This window comes from Camelus bactrianus, chromosome 13 (assembly GCF_048773025.1).
Source record: "Camelus bactrianus isolate YW-2024 breed Bactrian camel chromosome 13, ASM4877302v1, whole genome shotgun sequence".
Lineage (NCBI taxonomy): Eukaryota > Metazoa > Chordata > Mammalia > Artiodactyla > Camelidae > Camelus > Camelus bactrianus.
The window spans coordinates 39,919,036-39,943,602 of record NC_133551.1 but is presented as its reverse complement, the minus strand read 5'-3'; the positions used below and the strand labels follow the sequence as shown (position 1 = coordinate 39,943,602).

The following is a 24,567-nucleotide window of genomic DNA, read 5'->3' as shown; positions in this document are numbered from 1 at the left end:
TCCTGGAAATGGGGTTTCCTTTCTCTTTTCAGCTCCTGGCCAGCATGCAGAAACCCCTGAGAGAAGCTCTAGTGGGTGGTGGTTAGTCGTTCATACAATTAATGTGAATGAGATTATCAGAAAGAAAGTTTATTGAAAAGGTCTGGCAGGAGTAGGAGGCAATGGAAGGGGAATTGCATGACTCTGAGGGCAGGAAAAGCAAGGAAGGAAAGAAACTGGGAAGCCTGGGGAAGGGACAAACATCAACAACTTTCCAACTTCGCCAGCAAACCACACTGAATTCAGTTTGTCTGGGAAAGCAGAAGAAAGAGATGGATTCCTGTCCTCAGGGAGGTCACAGGTCACAGTCACGGGTGGAGAAGGGATGGGGGAGAAGCGGACAGGGCCGTGTATGCTGCGTGCTGTCCAGTCACCTCCTGGCTTCTGCTGGAATGGAGATGAGAGGAAGGAAGGAGGCAGAGATCACACCCAAAGTGATAAGCCATGATGAGCTGTAAGGTGGAATTCAGGGGCCTAAGGGTGGTCTCACTGCCCAGGTTTCACAGGTGCCTGGAATACCAGCATTATCCCAGTGGATGTCAGCGTGCTCCAGGTGACAGGTGACACACAAACCCTTAATACATAAACACTTAATGCTTTAGTGTTTCCAGTTTATTAGCATTTTTCCAAACCTGAAAAGTGCTGAAAATTGGAGGGACGGGGGAGGGAGGCTAGGAAGTGTGACTCTGAGCAAGCCACTTTCATTCCACCGCTCTCAGCTTCTCCATGTGCACAGTGAGGGATTGGAGTGCGTGATCTCCAAGGACTGCACTTCTCAGTCTGTTCTCCATCTGTCACTTGGGACATGAGAAGTGATGCAGGGAAGCTGGCCTACCCCTAGTACAGTCTGAGCATCAGGAAAATGAGCAAAGCAGTGAGTATAACTCTTAAAAAAAAAAGGTCGGGGGAGGAGAGTGCAAAATAAACCACAAACCATTACTGCAGCAAGGAGTCTTGCCATTGCGGTTATGTACAACCAGCATTCCTGCAGTCTGGAAAGAACTTAATCTGGAGTTTCAGGTTAAGTTCGCTCTTGTAAGTAGAGCCACAAGAATCCAGCTTGGCCATTCTAAGATTTGCTGGCAATCAAAGCCTAAGTCTTTGACAATAAAATCCCACATCTAAAATTCTATAACTACGATTCCAAGGGTGTAAAATGCCAAGATTTTCTTCATTCTCTTGAAGGTTTGAGACTGGCTGCAGGTGACACTTCCTGCTGGGTGGGGCCTCTAGGTTCTGCCAAGAACAGGGAAGTCAAGCAAAGTTTCTATTGATAGGCTTTATTTAAGGGAGTCTGGGGGCCTTTCAGTCTAAGCTGACCGAGAATGAGGCCTGCTGGAAGTGCTAGAGAGGCAGGAAAGGGCCCTGAGCAGCCAGGTGTAGACCACCGCCCTGCCCTTACCTGCTCACTGATGGCTGTGCCCTCTGCTCTAGCCACAGCTTCTTCGGCTGCAGGACCTGACACCTACTCCACTCAACTTAAGTAAAGGGAGTCTTATGGTAAGGATGGAGAATGACTCACGGGAATCCAAAGACGGGCACTCGAGGACTAGAAAGTCGCCAAAATGGACCCAATTATCTTCTGTATCTTCTGAGAGACTCGCAGCCATCTTGTTTTTTCTGCGTATTTGCACAATTTAGTCCTTCAATTTGGCAGTTTCCCAGTGGCCCCTCGCGTCTGCCTCCAGCCTCCCTTGCTCTCCTGAATCAGGCCCTTTCGCCTCTGTGATGACGTCAAACCGCCCCAATGTCTCAACTTCCCGGTTCCAATTCTCGAATCTGATTGGCTCCACCTACCTGCCAGCCTATGGCAGCGAGAGCCGGTTTCCAGCTCCCAGACCAGGTCCAATCATTTGTGGGCGGGGCCCCGACGGGGCGGGGCCTCAGAAGGAGTAGGCACGGCGGCCCCGCTGCGGGCCTGTGCTTTCGCCCTTGTGCTCCATGGTCTCGAAGAGCAGCCGCACCAGCGCTGGCCGTCCCTGAGCCACCAAGGCCCGGGCCAGGCCCAGCACCTCGCCCGTGTGGCCGCGCCACACGCGCTGCAGCTCCTGGCGCAGGCGCGCCGCCGGGTACTTGTCCTGGGCACGGCGCAGCCACGCGTCCACCTCGTGGCCCAGCTCGGCATCGCTGAGCTGCGCCTGGCTCCACTGCGCCAGCAGCGCCTCGAGCAGGCAGCCGAAGCCGTCGGTGTGGCTGGAGCCCTCGTCGTCCAGCTCCACGGCGCGCTTGAAGCAGGCCGCCGCGTTGGCCTCCTCTCCCTTGATGCGCAGGCACTTGCCGCGCAGCAGCTGCAGCTCCGGCAGCGTGGCGCCCAGCTCCGACTCGCCGGCCTTGGCCAGGAAGACCAGCGCCTGGTTCAGCGCCGCCTCGTCCACCGCCAGCAGCTCCTGCACGGCGTCCACGCCCATGTAGTAGTAGACCTGGGGTAGCAGCGGCGGGGTGAGCCTTTCTCCCCTGCCATCGCTGCTCCCCGCTCATTCCATTCCCACACTTGCTGTTTCAAAATTTCCATGCATTCATTCCCACCCTCCTTCCTTCGACAGTTACTCATCATAAATGTTGGTACTGCTGTCCTGGAGAAGGAGACAGTACTCCAATTCCAGTTCCAGCCCCATGGCTCTTGGCATTATAACCTTGAGCAGGGCAATCTCTGGGCCTCAGTTTTTTCATACCTAAGATATTGTCATCTCTTGATAATCATTCCCTGTACACAGAAGGCACTTCTGGATACGGAATAATGGTCCACCCTTTCTGAGTGCTTAGAAAGAACCGGTCCCTGTTCTGGATGCTCTAGGTGTATTATATCCTATAATCCTCACCATGGCTGCAGGAGGTGGGTACTATCCGGTATTCCTCCCTGTGTCCTCAGTGCCCAGGCCTGGCCTGGCAGAGAGTTAATAGGTTTTTTTAGTAAGCCATGACTATCCAAGCCAAGAGGCTACCTTACCTGCCCAATGTCCAGGTAGGTCCTGAAGCCTGGGCACACCTTGACCACTTCCTCGAGGTCGGCCTTGGCGCAGGCCAGATGGTTCCTGTCAGGTATGCCTCCAAGCCCCATCTTGCCTCGCTCCAAGTCGTGCAGGTAGGCTCTGATGTGGATCTGCCCAAAGAGTGTCTGCTCAGAGAGGATGCTCCAAGCAAGGACCCCTGCCCTCCTTTCTACCTCCCACCCCAAAAAGCCTGTTTTTTCCTCAGCAGCAATCAGGGAGGTTCTATGGTGCAGTGGAAAGCCCCTGAGACTGGGACTTGGGAGTCCTAGGTCCTAGTCATGCACCAACTTGGGCTAGCCACTCCCCTTTCTGGGCCTTAGTTTCCCTCTCTGTATGAGGAGGGGGTTGGATGAAGTAAGAGCCTTTCATTCACTCACTCATTCATTCAACAAATGTGTATTGAGTGCCCACCATAAGCCAGGCCCTGTGCTAGGTATTGGGGTGCAGTGGTGACAAGGCAGATGAGGTCCCTGCCCTGGCAGAACTTAACCTTCTAATCAGGGAGATGGTCATAAACAAGTAAACAGTACCATTTCAAGTGGTGACAAGTGCTGTGAAAAAATAAACAGGGTGATGGGATAGAGGGGACTGGGGGAGAGGGGTTATTTGAGATGAGATGGCAGCACTGATTTTGTGGGAGTCTACATAAGCAAGCAGTGTGAGAAGAATGGCAGGGGGCCCCAGCTTACAAGCATCACGTTACAAATGATCCTAGATCTTTGCTTTCATCACCACTTCCTCCCTTTTCCTCACATTTATTTGAAGCATTCAGAAAATCTAGAGATTCAGGAGGGATTGTGAAGAGGTGGAGAAGGAGAAAGGAAAATCGGGTCATTCTGTCCTTTATGATTGGATAACTACATTCTGTTGATTCTTATTTTGTGGTTGGCTATATTCCTTTGATAACTATGTAAGTTTAAAAAGCTAAAGCTCTAATCTGTTCTTAGAAACAATGATAAGTACACATATGTAAACTAAAAAAAAAGTGCAGTATATTGTATATATGTATTTACATGCAATATATATGTACAGTCAAACTGTAATAATTCTACCTAATAAAACTGAAAAAGGAAAAAAGATGAAAAAAAAATTTTTAAATAAACAAAGAAAAAAAGAAAAAAAAAGAAAAAAGAGGTCATTGTTGAAGGTATTAGTGCTTTATAGTCATCTGGGGGCTCTGGTTCTAAGACAGCTTCATGGGGTGGGGGTGGGGTGTGAGTGGGACACTCTGGCTTTGGAGCCAGTTGGACTTGGCTGAATTCCAGCTCCTCCCTCTCTTTATTAGCTTGACCTCTGTGAGCCTCATTTCCCACATCTGAAAAATAAGTACACTAAAATCTTCCTTGAGAGTTACCATGATGTTGGAGAGAACATATTCTAGAAAGGACCTAGCACACGATAGGTGCTCAATTCCTTCATTCATTCATTCAACAAATAAGTCATCGAGAGCCTGCTGTGTGCCAGTTTCTGTTCCAGTTACTGAGGCTGGAGTAGAGAGCAAAACAACAAAATCCCCTGTCCTTACGGAGCATGTATTTTAGCTGAGGGGAGAGACCATAAACATGCTGAATCAGCAAGTTGTATGTTAGGGAATGATAAGTGCTACGAATGAAAAATCAACCAAGACAGGAGGACATGAAGTGTTGGCGAGAGGTTGACATTTTCGGTAAGATGGCTGCTAGGAGCTGCCTTTTCTTCAAGCCCTCAAGAAGGGAGGGAGGAATTGGATATTTGGGAGAAGAGGTTCTAGGCCCTGAGGCCTTAGGAACAGCAAGGACCCCCATGGGACTGGGAGAGAGGGCGCTGAGCCAAGGGTGGCTAGAGGTAGTGGGCAAGGTAGGGCCTTAGGGTCACAACAGGGATTGAGGCTTTTACACAGAGCTCCCTTCCCTTCTGTTCCTTCCTTCTCACTATCCCCTGCCACCATCCCGGTGCTAGTCTGGTCATCTGAGTAGTAAGCATGACCTTTGGAGGTACAGGGAGGCAGTGAGTGTAAGATACAAGCCAACCTATGATGGGGGGGAGGAGAGTGAGGTCTGAGTTCCCACTAACTAAATGCAGGACCCGGGGAAGGTCACTGCCTCTCCGAGCCTCTGTGCCCTCCTTAGTAGAATGACATACATCTGGCCTCTCACAGGGTCTTGTGAGGATTAAATCAGACCACAAACGTGAAAGTGCTGGGTGAAATGCAGAGTGTTATGGAAAAGTGTTATTAGTTACTAGTAGGAGTAATATTACTATTGATAATGATCACATCAACTACAATGAGAGAATTGACGGCCTAGTACCTGCTGGTAAAGTGATTGTGTCATATGGACCAAGACCAGGAGAGCAGATTCACCACCATGTCTCATGAAAGGGAGTGGAGAAGACTGTTTAGCCTGGAGCAAAGTAAACTCAGAGCTCCAGGGCTCCGTCCCCAAGCAGATGGGAACTGTGGGGGCTCCAGAGGGCAGATGTGGGACCAGTTGGGGGCAGCCAGAGGGAGGCAGCTCTCAGTTAAGTTAGTAATCTGCAGAACTGAGCGACCATAGTGGACACCTTGAGAGACAGTGAATCAGTTACAAATACACCTAATAATAGTACTAAACTGCTTATGAACTCTATGTGCTTAGTGCAGAGTTTTACACACAGATTCTAATTTAATTCTCTTAACAACTCTGTGAAGCAGGTACAATCACCTCCAGTCTACAGATGAAGAAACTGAGGCTCGGAGTTTGGGCAAGAGTATTTTGTCTATGGTCTGGTAGCATGTAAGTGGTGATGTGAACCAAGACCAGCAGTGTTCAGAGCCAGAGCTCTGATCTACGACATTAGACCACCTCTAACACACCCTGTGCCTTTCACAAGCACTTCCCGTGCTCTAGGCACATGCTTTAGATGTTACTTCACTTAGTCTTCCAATAACTTTTTAAGATAGATGTTATTATTTGTATCTTTGGGAATGGAGGTTTGGAGGGGTAAGTGGCTTGCCCCAAGTCCCACAGCAGTAAGTGGAGAGGCAAGAATTCCACCGGTTTAGTCTGACTGCCCTGGCTGCTAATCCAGGACGAGGCTGGCGGGCTGCTGGCCAGGTCATTGTGGAAGGGACGTGCAGTGGGTGGAAGCTCCTTCATTCTCTCACTCAGCAATCTTAGAGAACACAAACTGTGAGCCTTCCGACGCCTAAGCCCCCTTCCACCATGAAGGCTCTGTGACCCATGGGCTCTGGCCACAGGGTCTCGGCCCCTAGCCCCTGTTGTCCGATTCTTGATGGCAGGATGAGGTGGAGCTGTGGGTCCACTCACCTTGGCCCTTGTGCAGTATGCCTGCCAGTTGAGCTCTGGATCTCGTAGGATGTCCAGGGCCATGTTGCAGGTGCCAATGGCCATGTCTTGCTTTCCGAGGAAGTGGAAGATTTTGGCCAGGCGATTCAGGATAAGGGGTTGGTCCTTGGCAATCTCGATGGCCTGGGTAAGGGAGGAGGGTAAGAGCAAACCATTCGTCAGGTTTGCCAAAACTGGAACCTGGTCTCTGGGTAAAGCCATATCACCCCAAGGCTCTTATTCCTCAAATCCACCTGCCAGTATGTTGGGTCATATCATCGGACCCAACATTTGGGAGTACAACTCACTGGCACTTAGCTCCTAAGTCCCTGATTCACTGCTATGCTCTCTGCCAAGTTCATGGGACATGTCCAGTGAATCCCTCCAGACCCCAGGCAAACCCCTCTTCCTCACACACATCTGGTGCATGTCCCCCCCATTTTCCCAGGGCAGGTGGGAAGAGGGGCGAGAATCAGCCTCTACCTCCCCCATCCTCACACAGCACAGTGTTTCTTCTGGACACACAGCACTTCTCCCCCCAACACTGTATTGTTACTGACAGCTGCCTGCCTTGTGTTCGTTGCTGCCCCTGAGATGGTGAATTCCTGCAGGGCAGGGGCCCCATCTTCCACCAAGGAGGGGCAGAGGCAGTGTGTTAAACTGGACACAGCTCTCGGAACACACTTGAACCAGCATTTATGCTCTGCTCTGTTCTAAGATCTCTCATCAAGAAATTGCTCACTATTCACCAGCAAACACTAGGGGCATGCCCCATGCAGGGCATCATGCTGAAAGTACAGGGGAGTGAAAATGACAGGGTTCTTGGCCTCCAGGAAAGACTTCAAAACTGAGAAAAGAGTGGAAACTGCCACATAAACATGGTGCCAAGAATAAGGCTTGAACAGCTCTTTATAGTTTACAGTGAACAGTTTCGTCCACCACATCCTTTGAGTCTCTCAATGTCCTACAAGGTAGACAAATCACATAATAGATAAGGAGGTTCGGAGATGGAAGTGATTTGTCTTAGGGTCTTGTGACCTTTGGGTAGAGCTGGCATCTGGACCCCAGTTAAATCCATCTTCTTTCCACTGTGCTCCTGGGGGTGGGGAGGGACATGTGAACAAAGACCTGAAGGAGAAGAGCCTGAGGATATATCAGGGAAGTTATGAATAGTTTAAAAGTAAAAGCCTCGAAAAATGGGCTGGGGCCAGACTGGGTGTGGGGAAGAGCTGATTCATAGGCAAAGAGGACAAGGGAGCACTTTGGTTTTGTTTGGGCGGATAGAAAGGTCTGGAGTAAGAGCACTTTCGGAGTAGGGGATGGGTGCGGGGATGACACTCAGAGAGGCAGCCGGTTCTGGGAGAGGAGGCTGGGGTCCGTCCTGGTTTGGAGAGTGGGTGTGGCTGGGGGCACATACCTTGCCAAAGCAGTCCAGGGGGTCGGTCCCTGAGAAGCCGCAATCGTGGATGCCCATGGGGGTGGTGGAGAAGGTGTCCTTCCTCTCTAGCAGCATCCCGAGGTAGCACCAGGCCAGAGCTGGGGGCGAGGGCAGGAGAGGGGCCTCAGGAAGCAGCGGGGTGGAGAAAGGGAGGGGAGCCACAAGGAGGGAGGGGCTGGCTCCCCTCCCGGGGTCAGCCCCCTGGAAGACAAAGGGAGGCTCAGTGGCCCGAAATCACCACGGGCCACCCAGGGATCGAGAAAAACAAGGGTGGGGAGAGGATGAACCATTTCAGTGCTTATTCTGTGTTTACTGTGTCACTTAGGGGACCTCACTTAGGATGCCTCCCTTTCTCCTGCCTCCAACTCTCCCCCAGCTCTGCAGTTCTAATCCCTGTGAGAAAATGACTCCTCTCCAACACAGCCTTCATTCCCCCAAACACAAAATGGGGAGAAGAGACTGGAAGAGGGAGAACTCTCTCTCTTACCCTCTAGGTCACAGACACAGACAGGCCTGGACACATGCGCTTGTAGTCAGCGTATTCTGCAGTCGGCACGCTCACCTGTACCAGATGTGTGAGCTCCTTGAGATGAACAAGTGAGTACAAGAGATAGAGGGTGCGGAGAGAGAGAAACAGGGTCCAAAAAAGGGAGACAGTGCTAGAGTTGGGGACAATGACAAGACCGGCAGGGCTAGTGACGGAAACAGGGAGTGCCGGGCAGAGGCTGCCCACCCACCAGTCCCCATGGGCCCTACCTCGGTGGTGGAGTTCCGAGGACTTGAGGACTTGGCGGAGCAGGGCCACCGTGCGGTTGAAGGCCGGCAGCCTCTTCTGCTCCTCACTGCCCAGCTCCAGGAAGATGCCATCTAACCTGTGGTGGAGAAGGGGATTCGGCTGGTCAGCACCCTTCCAGCTGTCCCCAGCAGGGCTGCAAGTCCTCCCCAGGCCGACGTAGGGAGGGGAACTTGGGGAGCCCTTGCCATGAAGATGGGCTCAGTCATTTCTCCCCTGGGTTCCAGGCCCCACCTCTCCCCCTCTCCCTCCCCACCTTTCCATCCCCACCCCCCAGCCTGACCTGATGAAGAGCGTTGCCATGGTGAAGTACCAGCCCCTTTTCTCCTCCATTGGGATCTAGGGAAGCAGAGAATGGCTCGTACTGCTGTTATTAGGGCATTTGGGACATTGTTCATAGATCCCCACCCTTTCTGTGAACCCTGTGTAGCAGCAAGTATACCCTTGATCATAGTCCTGGCTCTACCACTGGCTGTCTGGGTGACCTTGGATAAGTCACTTCACTTCTCTGGTCACAGAGGATTTGACAAGATGTCCTGAGTAAATGCTCTGAGCAAGGTGCCCATTACCAAGCAGGCATGGGTTACATCTCCTCCTTCTCCCGTCTTGCTTTCCAGGCTAAGCTCCCCTCCCCTTGGCTCCCAGACCTGTGCTCTGGATCCCCCGACCACAGGGCCCCTACTCCAAGGGTCACTCTCTTTCTCCCCCAACCATCTACCCGCTTCTTCCCTTTGGCGCCATCCCTTAGCTTCTGCCTTCCTGAGAAAGCCCCTTTGGGCCTGTGAGTGAGTTCGGCTGAAGCCCAGGACCGCCCTGAACTGTTTTCCCATTGTTATTCTTGCCAACTTTGCTGTGCATTTAGACTGACTGGGGCACCAGATAAAATATTTATGCCGTTATTTATGGGAGTAGCTGCTCCTGCCTCGGGAAGGAATTTTAATGAAAACCAATAAAACCCCCAGTGCATCTCAGCGGCTCTGCCTCAGGCTCCAGCCCCTCCCTCCGCATTCATCTCCCTGGTTGATCTCTGTCTCCATTCTGCACTCACCCCACCCCCAACCCGTAATGGCCTCCTCAGCTCAGGGACCCCATTTTCCCTCCACCCCCACCCTCAGCAGCTAGGATGAAGCCTTCAGTCCAGCCAGCACTTCTGGGCATCTGTGCTGTGCAGCCCTGTGTTGGGTGTTCTGGGGCAGTGGTACTGAATGGGTCCTGCACCCTAGCCCACATGGGCTCACAGTCGGGCTGGGGAGACAGACTTAGGCATAAATCACAGGGTTTGACAGAGTGTCTGCCACTTGCCAGGATCCTGACACCCATCATCTCAGTCTCACCACAACTTATGAGGCAGGTGTCATCCCATTTTACAGGCACATAGGTTCAGAGAGGTAAATTGACTTGCCCAAGGTCACATAGCATGCACAAGTCTGAGCTGGGATTTGAACTCCATTTATTAGTTTCCAGAGCTCAAGCACCCCTCATGGCACTGGCTTATCAATAACCATAGTATGAAGCAGAGTTTGATCAAGGCCACGAGGGAGATGCAGACAAATGCCACAGGACAGAGATGCCACTTCCAGCCAGAAGACTCTCAGGAGGTCTCACAGAGGATAGGCTGTAAGGTGGGTCTTGGACAGCAGTGGTAGTTCAGAGGATGGGGTGGGGGACAGGGACATTCCAGACGAGGGCTCAGCATGGCGACGTGTGGGCAGCTGGTGAGCATGGAGCACGGTGAGTAGGAATGGGGGCACATACTGTGAGCAGGTGGGGGGATCTAATGCTGGCAAGTTAGGCTGCGGCTGCTCTGGGGCGGCCTTGGATGGTTCAGAGGAAGAGAGGAAGGGAGACCTGTGAGTAGATCCCACTGAGTGGTGTGACTGCCCATAGGGGCAAAGTCTTGAATCCAGGCCCAAGCCTGGTCTGGAGGGAAAGCCAGCTGAAAGACACAGAGCAGAAGGAACACCAGGAGCTATGGGAGAAGGTTTCCTGCATGATCCGGGGGGGGGGGCCCCCCAAGGCTTCCAGAGGAGGAGGACGTACTGGAGCAGGGTTCTCAAGGGCAAGTAGGAACCACCCAGGTGGATACAGTGAGAGGTGGCATCAGATGGAGGGCACATCATGTGCAAAAGCTCAGAGATGAGCGAGCAGGTGTGTCGGGGCTGTAAGGGGTGGGGGATGAGCCAGCAGGGGCACATCAGGAGGGGCCCCTGAGTGGCAGGGTCAGGACCGGGAGGTCATCTGCAAGGCAGTGGGGAGCCATAGAAGGGGTTAGAGCTGGGGAGTGCTAAGATCCAGTGTGTTTTTGCAACCACACCACCTTGAAGAGTTGTCCTCTTACTTAGGCGGCAATATGTATATGGGGGCTTTAGCTGGGAACAGGGCTGTCTGGAGGGGAGAGCGGCGGGTCCTAAGGATCAAAGGGCACCCTTGAGAGCTCAGTGGGGAACATCGGCCAAGGCAAAAGGCTGGGATGGGCTGCCAGATAACCTTACCTGCTATACCTACACAGGGCCTGGGATGTGGGAAAGGGACTCAGATTCATGGGGCAACTACTGTGGGCCAAGCTGGCCAAAGACCTTGATATAAAGTCAGGACCTGACTGTGAAGGACCAAAGGCATGTGTGCCTCAGGCTCCCTGGCCGCCTGTAGGTGTGATCTCATGACCTCTGGCCCCCTGCCTGCTTTGAGGTTGGCCAAACTGAGTCATAGTGGAGAGACACAGAACCTGCTTCCCCTTTCAGGCTCCTGAAGAAGAGGTGTGGCCACAAGGACAGCAGGTGTACTAGACCAGGGCGGGCTGCAACGCACACAGCAGAGGCTTGGGTGGCCAACAGGCCTGGCCACATGAGGCAGGTGACCCTGGGCAGATGCACTGCCCCTCAGATGCTGTGTCCTTATTGGCAAAGGGGCATTGTGAGTAGTGCGCTACAAATGTTGCCCCCTTTCTCCTAGTTTGAGTCAGAGCCAAGAGGGCTTATGGGGTCTAGGAGGCTGCTTTGCCCTGTTTCAGTTCAAGGTGGGGCAACAAGGTCTCAGGCCCTGGAATCAGAGCCACCCTGCCTCACCCTGATCTCCAACCTCTGCTGTGCTCCCAGGGCCTCAGGTCTTCTGTGGGGCCCCAGGACCCTGCACCCTTCTCGTCTCCATAAGTTCCCAGTGTTGGAGAGCAACGTGGTGTCCAGGGCTGTCCCTGGTTCATAGCCACTCCCTTGTTTCGTATTCAAGATGCAAGAAATTCTGTGTCCAAACCACACATTTAGTACATGACAGAGCTGGGATGTACAAACACATGCCTTTGTAGTCCTAGCCCCAAGCCTTGTCCATAGCACTCAGTTATCTTGATCAGTCTCCCTGTTGTATCTCTGAGAACACTGAGACTGCAGAGGTGAAGCAACTTCCTAGGGCACACACTAGTTAGTACCAGGACTTAAAACCCAGTGGTTTCACCACCACTCTTGAGTCTTGAGTAATTCAAGAGGTGGTTAGGATTTGCACTAAGCGAGCAATACTACCACCTGGTGGCAAAGTGCCTGAATTGCAGGGGCAACCCGTATAGGTTAACTCTCCTTCCCTTCATCTTGAAGACGAAAACTGTTTTTGGAGAAGTAGCTACCTGAGTGACATCTCCATGATTATTCCCAAGTGTGGCCCCTCCTCAGATCCCACTTTAGAGTACCGTTTTCAGGAGGGCTTATGAGGTTGCAGCTTCAGAATGGAGTTAATGGTATAAACAGACCTGGTTTGAGGCCTCACTGTGCTTGAGTTCTAATCCTCTATCCCTGTGATGAAGCTGGTGGAGACCATTCACTCCGCTGTGCAATTCTGGTCCTCAGATGGGCTGTCTCTTTAAAAATCCGTCTGGTTGTAACTGAAGCAGTAGCTGTAGCTGTTACCAGGGGCAACCTGGCAAGCCACAGTGCATTAAATTAAATTAAACAGGACTCTGACTGCCCCCTCCCTTCCTAGAGAAGGGAGGGGCTGTTTCTCCCCTCTCCTAGAGAATGAAGTTGCTGTGAAACCTCTTACTGCTGCAAGGAATTCACTTCCAGAGTTGATGACTCCCAGAGGCAATCTGTTTGGAGGCAGCACGGGAGGGGCTGACAGGACCACTGCCCGGAGAGGGATGTGGACTGAAGGCCTGCCCTGTGTGGGCTCAGGCAGGACACCCCACCCTTTCTCTTGTTCATCCTCATCAGGACCGTGAGCCGGGGGCTCCGGGTCTGTGAGGGGCACTGGCCAGCATGTGAGTCAGCCCAGGGTCCAAGCTGGAGGGGCTCACATTCGGCTGCTGCTCCATGGGAGCTCTGTGGGAGGGGGCGGGGCAAGACCCAGGCACCAGCACTGACCTTGACTGGCTGGCTACATCCTGGTGCTGGCTGAGGGGGATGGTGAGGCACAGACCTCAGGTGAGGGTTCTCAGGACATTTCCCAGCTCCTCTGAGGCCCTGACTAGGCATACCCTCATTTTAGAAATGGGGAGACTGAGGCTCAAAGAGGCAGAGACATGCCAACTTCACCTGATATTTCAGGCCAGGTCTCTCTGACTTCATGTTATTTCCCCAAAACTTTGCTGCAGGTGTTTGCACAGCACTTGCCACAGACAAAGTGCACTCACACAGATGCCATGATTCTGACAGCCCTGCGTGGAATGTAAAGTGGGTTCTCATCTCTGTCTTAATACAGATGGGAACACTGAGGCGAGATGATGTCCTCAAAGTCACATGGCCAGTGTTAAAGCCCAGAATGAAACCTGGAAGTGCTACCATTGTTTTTTTTTTTTTGCTGTACTAATAATAGCACATTTTATTGAGCACTTACTATGCACCAGGCACGTAGTTTACAAGTGTTAACTCCAGGGTTACCTAAGAGGTGGGGGTTATGATTATCCCAATTTTACAGAAGAGGCAACTGTGGCCTGGAGGGGCACAGCTAGAAGGTAGCAGAGCTGGGAAGCCAGCAGCTTAGCCTCAGGGTCCCTGCACTGAACTACCCTAGACGAGTGGTTCTCAAAGTGGGGTCCCCCTACCAGCAGCAGCAGCATCACCTGGGAATTTGGTAGAACCGTGGCTCTTGGACTGTGGAGAGCTGAGTGAAAATGGCAGGCCAGTGTATCTCTTTTTAAAAGAGTGAAAGGATCAGCAGTTGTGATCCTCGGGGAAGACTGAAGATCCAAGCTGCTACAGCTGGAAGGGTAATTCACAAAGGTGGGTGAGCTGGCAGAGCCTGCAGAGAATACTGGGATCAGGACTGGACATTACAGAGAGGTCTGTGCTAACTCGGCAGATAAAAGGATGGGTCTCGGCTGGCTACTCCACTTACTTCAAGAGGTGGTCCCCAAAAAAGGAAATGTTGTGGGGGCTTGGCTATTTTAGAAGATTTCAGTGGAAGATCTCTTACTATACTAATGGCTTACAAATCTCTGTGTCTGCCATACAGAGTCCTTATTGGTTCTTAAGGAAAATATTCGCCTTGCAGTTCAAACTTTGCCCCTGGTGACATTGTACTTTGCCTTTCAGAATCAGTTGCTGAGAGCTGACTAATTGTCTTTCAGGGGAAGGGGGAAGAGAAGGAGGAAAGAGAATGAACATTTCTCGAGCATGGACTGCCTGCTGGGCACTTTACTGCATCGTGATACTGAATCAGCACAGCGGCCGTCAAGGAGTAATGCGCCCTCCTCCTTCCATAGGTGAGGAAACAGCGGCCAAGAAAAAAGCTGCACAGCCAGCCCCACAGCCCAGGGGGAGGTGCCAGGATTCAAGTTCAGATCTGCCTCCCCTCAACATCCTTGCTCTTTCCACTTCATCACACGACCCTGTGACTGGCTGATGCTGCAGAAACAAAAGTCACCAGGTGGCAGGGCCTCAGGAATATGTTCTTCCTGCGTAACTGGAATGTCCTCTGATGACACAGAGCAGCCTCTAGGCTCTGCACACGGAGCCCCACCCACTCCCCACCTGGCTGGCCTGCCAACCGTGGGGGCAGGCACCAGAAAGGCTGGGCAGGGGTTTCTCTTCCCCCATCCAGCTCCTGCTTGGCTGGGGGTGGGGAGTAAACAGAGGGAAGGGATTGGAGTTCCACCCCTGCCTCTACCTCCCCCAGGGACCCAGGAAAGACCACAGGACCAGCCTGGACCTCAGCTTCTGCATCTACAAGTGGGGATGATCCCCTTGGCCTGCCTGTGTCACAGGCTTGTTGATGGGAGTGGTCAGTGCGACTGGGCAGAGGGCATTGTGGGGACGGGTGATGTGCCATGGAGGTGAGTCAGCTATTCAGCTCCAGCTCGGTTCCCTGAATGGTCTTCAAAGATTTTAAGATTGGAGAAGATCGACTGCAGCTCCCCTTTGTCACCCCTTTTCTGGTCCTAGGTCTGATCAGACACACTCATGGCTGTGTGCCCTTGAGCAAGTCATTATACCTCTCTGAGCCTCAGTTTACTCATCTGTAAGATGGGGTTAATAACAGTTCTGATTCCCTAGCATTTCTATGAGGATCAAGGGAGATAATCTGAGAAAAGCAGCACATGAGTGCACAGGGCCGAGCTCATCGTCCAATGTCACCCAGCTCCTTTCCTAGCTGAACCGAATCAAACCACTCAGATTTGTGTTTTGTGTGTGTGTGTGTGTGCATGCATTTGCAAGCACCATGGAAGGATAAACCCTGCCAATGATCTCAAAAGTTGGAGATCAACTCCAAAGCCCTCAAAATACTGTCCCCAACATTCATTCCCCAAGTGGTGATTTCCCACCTCCCTATGTGTGTTTATGTGTTTTCTTCTGTCAGAATGTTCGTTCCTTCTCCCATTTCTCTGCTCTCAAAGTCCTTCCTGAACCTGAAATCACTCCAGCCACCACTTTAGTCCAATAACAGAGGAGAAAATGGGTAACAGGGAGGGGAGGTGACTTGCCCAGTGTCCCACAGCCAGTTGGGGCAGGGCTAGGAAGGAACCCAAATCCTAGTCCTCAAGGAATTCCCAGGTTCTGGAGCTGGCCTCCCTGCTGGTGACAGAGCTGTGTGTGTGTATGCCGGGGACCCTGGGGTGCTGACCAGTGGTGAGCCCTTCCTGCTAGGTCCCCACCCACTGGGTGCGGCAATTGCTTGGAATGTCCACACCTTTGTTTGTGAGGCTGGCTGCCGCCTCCCAGCACTGCCTCCCTCCCCGCCCGCCCCAGCTGACCAGCTGAAATCTAGATGGCCTGTGTGTACTGGGTCACCTTGGGCAAGTCGCTTCCCCTCCCTGAGCCCCATTCTGTCCTCTGTGCAACAGGGAATCACAATACCCAACAGCAGCCAGTGTGTGAGGTTGGAATAAAAATCAAATGCACTAATGAACGTAAATCTCTGATCTCTGTGTCTCATGCACAGGCTGGATAAGTGGGCACTCACTGTGGTGGTGGTTCCTATTGTTGCCCAGGGTATGCCCCAGACCAGGAGCAGGGGTGAAGGAGCTGCATGTGTGTGTGTGTATGAGTGTGCTTGTGTGTACAGTGCATGTGTGTGAAGCCACCAGCATTCCGGGTAAAGGGAGAGACACTCAAATAACTGAGTTAGTGTGGGACAGAGATACTGTTTCTTAGAGAAATATAAGTTTGAGTTACCTTATTTTAGAAAAATAGTGAGGGGGGAGGGTACAGCTCAGTGGTAGAGAGCATGCTTAGCATGTACGAGGTCCTGGGTTCCATCCCCAGTACCTCCGTTAAATAAATAAATAAATAAAACCACCCTGCACGAAAGTCAAACAAACAAAAAATAATAGGGATTTTAAAACTAAAAAAACAAATTAAATTTAGCAATAGTCACAGACTCCTCTTGGGTGTCCAACACCGTGGCGGACACTGCGTGGTAGAGACAGAGGAACGCCCAGGACAGACAGCTCCCCTGCTAGGGGGCAACACAGCATCCCTTGGAGACAAGTCAGAGGCTGAGAACAGCTCTGCTAAAGAGGGAAGCTGAGTTCACTGGGGCGGAGGGAGGGTGGGGCAAAGGGTGGACCCCAGCGTGGTCTGCACCCTGCCTGGAGCCTTCTGTGGTCTCTGGCTTAATCCTCACAGCAACCCTGTGAGATGATGTGAGAATCCCATCTTGCAGATGAGGAAACTGAGGCTCAGAGAAGTGAAGTGACTTGCCCAAAGCCACCTGGTGATGGAGGCGGAATTTTAACCGAGTCTATCTAATGCCAAAGTGTTTGCTCTTAATACCCACTCAGCCTTGAAACTCCACCAAGAATCCATCTGTGAGTGTGTGTAGAGGGGGGCTGGGGGGACGGGAGGAGTGACCGATAAAGCAACCTGCCTCATCGTATTTTTGTAACTTGAGGACGGGGAAGGGAGGGAGTGAAGGCTGAGGAAGGAAGTCACAGATACTCTCCCACGCGCACGCAAACTCGCTGCTTATTTTTGGATCGTGGTCTGAATGACTAGCTGCTGTGATGTTTTCTCTTGTAACTTTAGTTGGCAGATGAGCAGCTGTCATTGACTCTTTGGCTGCTCTTAATTCTTTGCACTCTGGGAGCTCCTCCCTGCCTGGGATGGTCCCAGCCCCCTCGGGATGGAGAATCTTTTGGAGCTGCAGCATCTGGTGGGTCAGAGCCCCGACCGCCACACCTCAAGCTGTGCTCCTGTGGGTGGCGACTGGGGGATCCCGTGGCTGTGACTTCACTGTCCTGACTCCTCCTTCCCCAGCCTGACTCTGACTTCACCTCTGCCCTCATCCTTCCCAACCCCCTAATACATGGCGACCCTCTCGCCATTTCTTCACATCTTCCACCCTAGATTTCCAGGAGACTGCCTGTGTCGGGGCTCCCCTCACCACCCCGCCAGACATCTGCACTCCACTGACCGCACCCCACTTCTCCGACCTCCCAGAAAGAGCAAAGGCTTTGAAATCAGTCGGAGTGGCGTAGAATCAACTGCCACTTACTGGCTCTGTGATCAAGTTACTTAGCCTTGCTATGCCTCAGTTCCCACATCTGTAAAATAGGATCAGAGGGTTCTTGTGAGGACCAGGATAAAGTCTGGAAGGCACCCAGAGAAGAATGTTCATGAATATTACTATGTGATGGTGTGTGCTGTATGAAGGAAGGTTTCAAGGGGGAGGTGATATTTGAGCTGAGTTTTGATGGATGGAGTTTGCTTTCTAGGCAGAGGGGAGGGTACATGCATAGGAAACAGCACGGCATGTTTGGAGACGTATGGGTAGTTCAGAGTTGCTGGGATGTAAGGCTCAAGGGAAGTAAGAGGAAGTGCGGCTGAGAGAGGGCAGGACCAGACTTCAGAGACTCCATCAGCAGTTCTTCAGGGCTACCCTGTGCTCCTCCCCGTGAAGCTTCCAGCTGCCCTCTCTCCAGGCCTCGTCCTTTGCTCCAGTTCTGCTGTCACTAAAACCCTCAGGCTCTGCAGGCCCCCACTGCAGGACCTTCACACACACCACGCCCCGGCTGGGACTGTCCTTGCCCCATTCTTGCCAGTACACTCCTGCCTCTCCCAGAAGCCTCCCTTAGTCACTTGTGCTGGAAGGAAGTGTTCCCTCTCTGAAGCTCCGTTACTGTCATTCTATCCCCAGGACCTGGACTTGCCAGGTCACTGCTGATGCCAACATTGGTCCTGATGCCTCTGAAGTGCACTTCCCTTGTCAGCCTCTGGGGGTCCTGTTTTTGGTTTGGAAGCTACAGTCTCTGGTGTACAGCACTCAGAGATGACTGTCACCTGTCACAGGCCAAGTAATGAATGCCTGTGGCCTCAGCCAGTCATAGCACACCACTCCACGAGAGGGGGCTCAGGGAAGGCTAGTTAATGAAGGAACGAGCGTTTGTTCCTCCCTCTGTCCATGAGCTTCTAAAAGGAAAGAGTTCTTAAAGATAGGGCCTGACACAAAGTAGGTGCTCAATAAATGTTAAGATGCTGAGCATGTGCCTCTTGGACACACCCAGAATTTACCAGTTTATGCACTTTTACCTCAAGATTTGATTGTATAATTGCAGTAAGCTGAGGCAGAGGTCACCACTGTTGACTGTTTGTAAAGCAGATACTGAGAACAGGGGTGGAAGGTGACTTGCCCAAAGCCACACAGCAAAATATAAGAGAGCTGGGAGCTTGAACCCAAGCCTCCTGCTCTAACTAAACAAAATCATCGCTGTCATTCTGATTGTGACTATTTCCTGAGCATCTACTTTGTATCAGTTACTTCATAAGTATGATCTCTCCTAATCCTCAGATGATGACATGGGGGGCTCAAATCTCCAACTTTCTCCTGGGATTTGAGGAGCCAATCAGTGCAGACCTGGGGAGCAGCCGCTGGGCCAGACTCAAGGACACGGCACAGGGCCTGGCAGCCACCTCCCACATAAGGCAATTAATAGTTCCCTCCCTGGAGTGCCAGGTAGTGCCCTGCTTGACACTCTCTCCTCTAAGTGGCGACTAGTGGGGAGGGTGTGGCCCCGTTGTGGCTGGGCAGACCAGCGGCAGGGAGGGAGGAATCCATTCTACCCCTACTGCCTCCCTGCTCACCTCCTCCAGGAAGCCTTCCCCCTGTGAGTCCCCTCCTGAGAGCAGTAAGGGACCTCAGAGACCATCCAGTCTCCGCGACCACCCCCCACTTCACAGATGGGGAACCCTCAGCCCAGACAGGAGCAGGCCCCGCGGCAAGTGGCACTGCAGCTGAGATGAGAACCCCTGCCTCCTGGCCCCTAGTCCTGGACTCTTCAGGCCCCGCTCTGAGGCTGTGACCAACATATACTAAGCCAGCCATGCCTTCCACTGAGGGCAGCTGCATTCAGGGCCTTGGGTTCAGGCTCTGAAACAGGAGACCTGGGTCCCTGTTGGCCCCACGTGATGGCCACAGCTACACCCAGCCTGGGGTGGAGGCGGCTCTCCCAGGCCAGGAGAGGCAGGGGTCATCTGTGACCCTGCTGTCTCTGCGCAGGCTCTATTCTATAGAGGTGCTTTCCCCAAATATCAGCTCTTAGTTATGATTTCAACCAAATGATGATGTCCCCATTTTACAGATGAGGAATCCTAGGATACATGTATCACTATTATTCCCATTTCATAGAAAGGGAAGCTCAGCAATGCTAAGGACTGATTAGAGGTGAGAGCATGGGGGACTGGGGTTTGGACCTGGACTGTCTGACACAAAGCCTACTGTCTTAACCTGCACCCTGCACTGTTCCGCTTAAGTCAAGTCTGTGCCCTCCACTCAGCACTCCCTGAGGTCTTGACTCCACATTTCCTCTTTCAGGGGAGCCGAAAGCTTTGGTGGAAAAGGTTCCAAGGGGATGTGCAGACACTTTGTGAATGGAGCCATCCTACCCGCATGTGAAGGCTTGTCATTTATACATCACAAATCTACACCATTATTAAATGTTATTATTATCAGCTCAATTTTGCCTGTGCTGTGCCTTCAAGGAAAAGTTACGGTATCTCTCTGAACTGTGGTTTCCTTTTCCGTAACAGGAGGATAATGCCCTCTACATCATTTGTCTGTCATCCAATGCAAGCAGCCTTTGGGATGGCCCCTAGTCATTACCCACTGCCTGGTATCCATGCCCTTGTGTAATCCCCTCCCTTTGCATGTGGGTGAGACCTAGTGACTTGCTTCTAATGAACAAAATGTAGCAAAAGTGATGGAAGGACCTGAGGGAGGCCTCTGGCCAACAGCCAGTGAGAAACTGAATCCTGCCAACAGCCATGTGCATGAGCTTGGAAGCGGATCCCCCGCAGCTGAGCAAGCCTTCAGACAAGAACACAGCCTAGAGGTACCCAGCTAAGCCACGCCTAGATTCTTGACCACAAAAACTCTGAGATAATAAATGCTTATTGTTCTAAGCTGCTAAGTTTTAGGGGGCATTTGTTATACAGCAGTAGGTAACTCACAACCTAGTATTTGCCTACACTGCACATACATTCATTCAAGATACATTTGTTGAGTGCCACTGTGTCCAAGCACTGTGCCAGCTATTGGGTTTACAGTGGTAAACCACATAGATGTCCCCACTCTCAAAGACTGACCTCAGGGTTGATGTGGGGAGACACACTTGTAAGTGGACAGTGTGAGCAGTGCTATGGGTGCCCAGGGGTGGTGCCTGACCCAGCCTGAAGTCAGTGGAGGGGATGTGTGAGAGAAGAACCTTCTAGGCAAGGGTGGAGCAAAAGGCACCTCAGAAAGAGGCCAAGAGAATGGCAAGGCGGGCTGTAAGGAGCCCTGGCCCACGAAGGAGCAAGGGGAAGTAGACTGTGGCAAAGGCCTGGCTGGAGCGGGGAACATGGCAGAGGGAGGGAAGAGAGCAAGATCACAGAGGGTCTCCAGTGCCCACCAGAGAGCCTTGGACTTCTCTGCCAGGCAGTGGGGAGTCACTGGGGGTTGTAAGCAGCCAAGGGACACAGCCAGCAAGACTGAGCAACATGACACTGGCAGCAGGGTGGAGGAGGAGGCAGAAGGGTCAAGCGAGAGGACAGGAATCCAGGCAGGATGATGGTGACCACACCAGTACCGGCAGGGAATGATGGAGGCTGGAGAGGAGTGGATGGACCTTAGCAGTAAGAGGAAGCAGAATGGATGCGATCTGGGGTCTGAGAGGACAGGGGTGGGAGATGAGGGAGAGAGAGGAGGTAAGAATGCTGCCTGTTTCTGCCCGGTTGGAGGCTGTGCCTTTTACTTAAGTGGGTGTGCACAGGTGCAGGGACAGGTACTTGCTCGGAGGAGCAAGATGAGAGAGATGAGTTGGCCTGTTGAGTTTGCGGTGTTGTCAGAAAAGAAACTTAGGCAGGTTAACCCGCTAGGAAAGGGCCGCCCCTAGCCCAGCTGAGAAAAGCTACAGTCGTGGTCTGTGACCCAAGGAGGGATGCTGGAGAGGAGAGGCACACTGGAAAGTTATTCTGGTAGCCAACGGGGCAGGGTTTGGGGATAACCTGGGGGCCGGGGGCGTCCCTGCAGACGTTAGGAGCCATGACCCCGGACCCCTCAGCCTGAGGAGGGGTCACCCACCTGCTGTGCGTAGCCCAGCGCCTTGTCATAGAGCGCGATGCTGGCCTCCAGCACTCGAGCGCGCTCCTCCGCGGTGGCGCAGCCTACGTCGAAGCCGTGCGCATAGCCCTGCTCCGCCAGGCAGCGCGCCGCGCGGAGCTGGGGGACCCCGGCGGCTCCCTGGTCCCCCGCCAGGCCCATGAGTCCAGCCAGCCTCCCGGCGCACGCCTCCTCCTCTTCCTCCTGCCCTAGCCGCCCATACAAGTGCGCCAGATTGGCCCAGGCGTTGAGGTTTCCGGGGTCTTCGCGGGCCACCTCGAGGAAGCACTCGCGGGCCTCGTCCAGCTCCTCCAGGTAGAAGGCGAAGGCGCCCAGGAGGTGGCGCACAGCGAGGCGCTGGGGGGCTGCCGCCAGCTCCAGCTCCTGTCGCAGGCCGTCCCGCTGCAGCTTCAGGTCCCTGGCGCGGAGCGAGGCCGGCGAGCGCGGCTCGAAGTTCAGCTGCATCTCCAGGTGGAAGTGGCCCGGGAAGTAGTCCAGGTCGTTGATGAGGGCGTCCAGGTTCTCGGCCGCCGCCTCAGGCTCCCCCATGGCTGCCCCGCGGCTCCCCGGGCCTCGCGCTGGCCCCGGAGCCTGCCTTGGATGGGGGCGCCCCTCAAGCAAGCCCGGCGCGGGAGGCGAGTGTCAGCGCGTGGAGGCCCGCTGAGGCCCGCGGAGGCCCTCGGAGGCCCCAACGGCGCCGCCCGCCGGTGGGTGGGTCAGAGCGTCGACTCCGGAGCGTCCTGCGGGTGTTTCAGCTTCCGCTGCTCAGCGACTTTTAGACGCCCGCATTGCACAACCATGTGTGCCAGAAAAACAGGTGTAGTGCCAAATACGCGGCGCGCAAACCCCGTACATGGCAAAAGGAGTGCTTTTTTTTTTTTTTTTACTCTCTCTGCTCAGCAGTTGAGGAAACTGAAGCTCAGACGAGGAACAGGACTTGCCCAGGTCACAGAATTGGGTGTGCCCAAGTAGGCCTGGAATCCAGTTTGCTGAACCCAAGCCAAGCGCTGCTCCACCCTCCCTGTGAGCCCGCTGACTCAGACAGTCAGGACTGGCCCTTCCAGCCGTGCACAGAAGCCACCCTCACTCCTGCTGCTGTCCCATCTTCTCCGCAGTCCCTCAGGGTTCTCCTACCTCTGAATGGAGCCTGCCATCTCCTGCGGCTCTTCCTTGGCCATTGTTTATCAGGCTTCCCCACTTGGGATTTCTCTGCTTCCTCTCTGCCCTGCACTGGGTCCCAGTGGAAAGACTATGGGGCTCCATGTGCTGGTTCTAATCCCCAATCATGTGTGACCTTGAATGAGTCACTGCATTATCTCACACTTCATTCTTTCCTCATCTGTGACCTGAGGGTGCTATTCCCTCCTCCACGACTGGGATAGATGTCACGGATAAACCTGGTAAATGTCACTCTGGATGACTATGGCCTCGCACTCTTCCTGCACTCCACCTGGGGCTCAGTTTCCTTGCTCTGGCATCAGTCCCCTACCCTCTGGAAGACTGGACCATGCTCTCTGCCACAAGGCTTCTAGTCCTCCAGGACCTGGGCTCTGTAGCAGGTCTGAACTCTGGAGTCCCTCCCGCCTCTCATTCCACTGGGGCTGAGCTCCTGAGAGCTTGGTGCTTCATCTTCTTAAAAAACAGACTAGCATTTTCAGAAGAGGAAATAGAGCCAATTCATAAACTTGGGAAAAAATATTTGACTTGAGCAATTAAAAGGTAAATTAAAACAACAGTCTGGAGCTCTTTTTCACCTGTAATTTTAAATGTAAAATTTAATAAAAATTGTTACTATAAATTGCTTGTGGTCATGAGATGAAACTTGGGCTCTGACCTGCTTAGGAGGATTGGGGATGGAGTCCCAGGGTGTTTGGCCTTTTTTTTCTTTTTGTCATAACATATATTTTACATCAAATTTACCATTTTAACCTTTTTTGGGGGGGTAATTAAGTTTGTTTATTTATTTTTAGAGGAGATCCTGGGGATTGAACCCAGAACCTCATGCATAATAAGCATGCAGCGCTACCACTTGAGCTATACCCTCTCCCTCCCTGCTTTCACTTCTTTTGAGTATATACCCAGAATGGGATTGCTGGATCATATGGCAATTCTATGTTTGTTTTTTTTAAACTACTATACTTTTTTTTCCACAGGAGCTGCACCATTTTATATTCCCATCAACAATGCACAAAAGTTCCAATTTTTCTATATCCTTGCCAACACTTGTAATTTGTTTCTGCTTTTGCTTGTTTGTTTTCTGTTTTTGTTTCTTTGTTTTTTATAATGGCCAACCTAATGGATGGCTTTGACTTTTGATCTGACTCTGAGGAGATGAATAGGAGTTGGATGGGGAGGATAGGTTTATTTCAGCAGCAGGAAAGGCATATGAAATTGCTAGATCTTTGCCAGTGCAGGGTATGCCTAGGGGCAGAGCAGCCCCCTAAGGCTGAAACTTACAGAGCATGGAGAAGAGATGGCAGTGGATGAGGGCTGAAGGCAGTGACCACAGTCCCATCACAGAGGCCTGAATCCTGGCTGAGAAGCCTGACTTGACTTTGTTGAAATAACATATGGCTCCAGAATCTGGATGGGTTAGAAATTCTTGCAGACTTAGTTATGAGCTTCATATCTGCAGTGGGATGCTTACTAGATGTGACCAGGGCAAGTTACTCTCCCTATCTGATCCTTAGTGTCCTCTTCCATATAGTAGGGGTTGGAGAAAATTGCAATGGTACCTACAAGAGAGAGTCGGTTGCTGTGATTAGTAAGTTGCTGTGATGGGGAGGCTTTGGGCTGTTAGAGCAGACTGCTTTGCTGCAGAGCTGACACACCCTGGCCTGCTCTGGCCTGCCTGGCAGCAGAACTCCCAGCCCAATGGACCTTGGCCCTTGGCCTATATCCTGTGGTTATTCCTCCATGAATCTCAGAGCCACTCATACTGGGAGAAAAGCAAAGCAGCCCCAGGCAGGGCTGGGCCTGAGAACCCCTGAGCAGACCCAGAGCTGG

General features: G+C 52.5%; 1 protein-coding gene across 1 annotated transcript; it reads right to left on the bottom strand.

The window, feature by feature from the left end:
* Positions 1-633: 633 nt before the first annotated feature.
* Positions 634-22,623, bottom strand: TTC22 (tetratricopeptide repeat domain 22). The gene is made up of 7 exons (XM_010951831.3): positions 21,544-22,623; positions 8,849-8,904; positions 8,529-8,644; positions 7,752-7,870; positions 6,317-6,478; positions 2,987-3,139; positions 634-2,459 (listed from the first exon to the last, which is right to left on the bottom strand). Exons 1-7 carry the CDS (start codon positions 22,108-22,110, stop codon positions 1,923-1,925), a joined length of 1,710 nt encoding a protein of 569 aa, XP_010950133.3. The 5' UTR covers positions 22,111-22,623; the 3' UTR covers positions 634-1,922.
* Between the last annotated feature and the right edge of the window lie 1,944 nt (positions 22,624-24,567).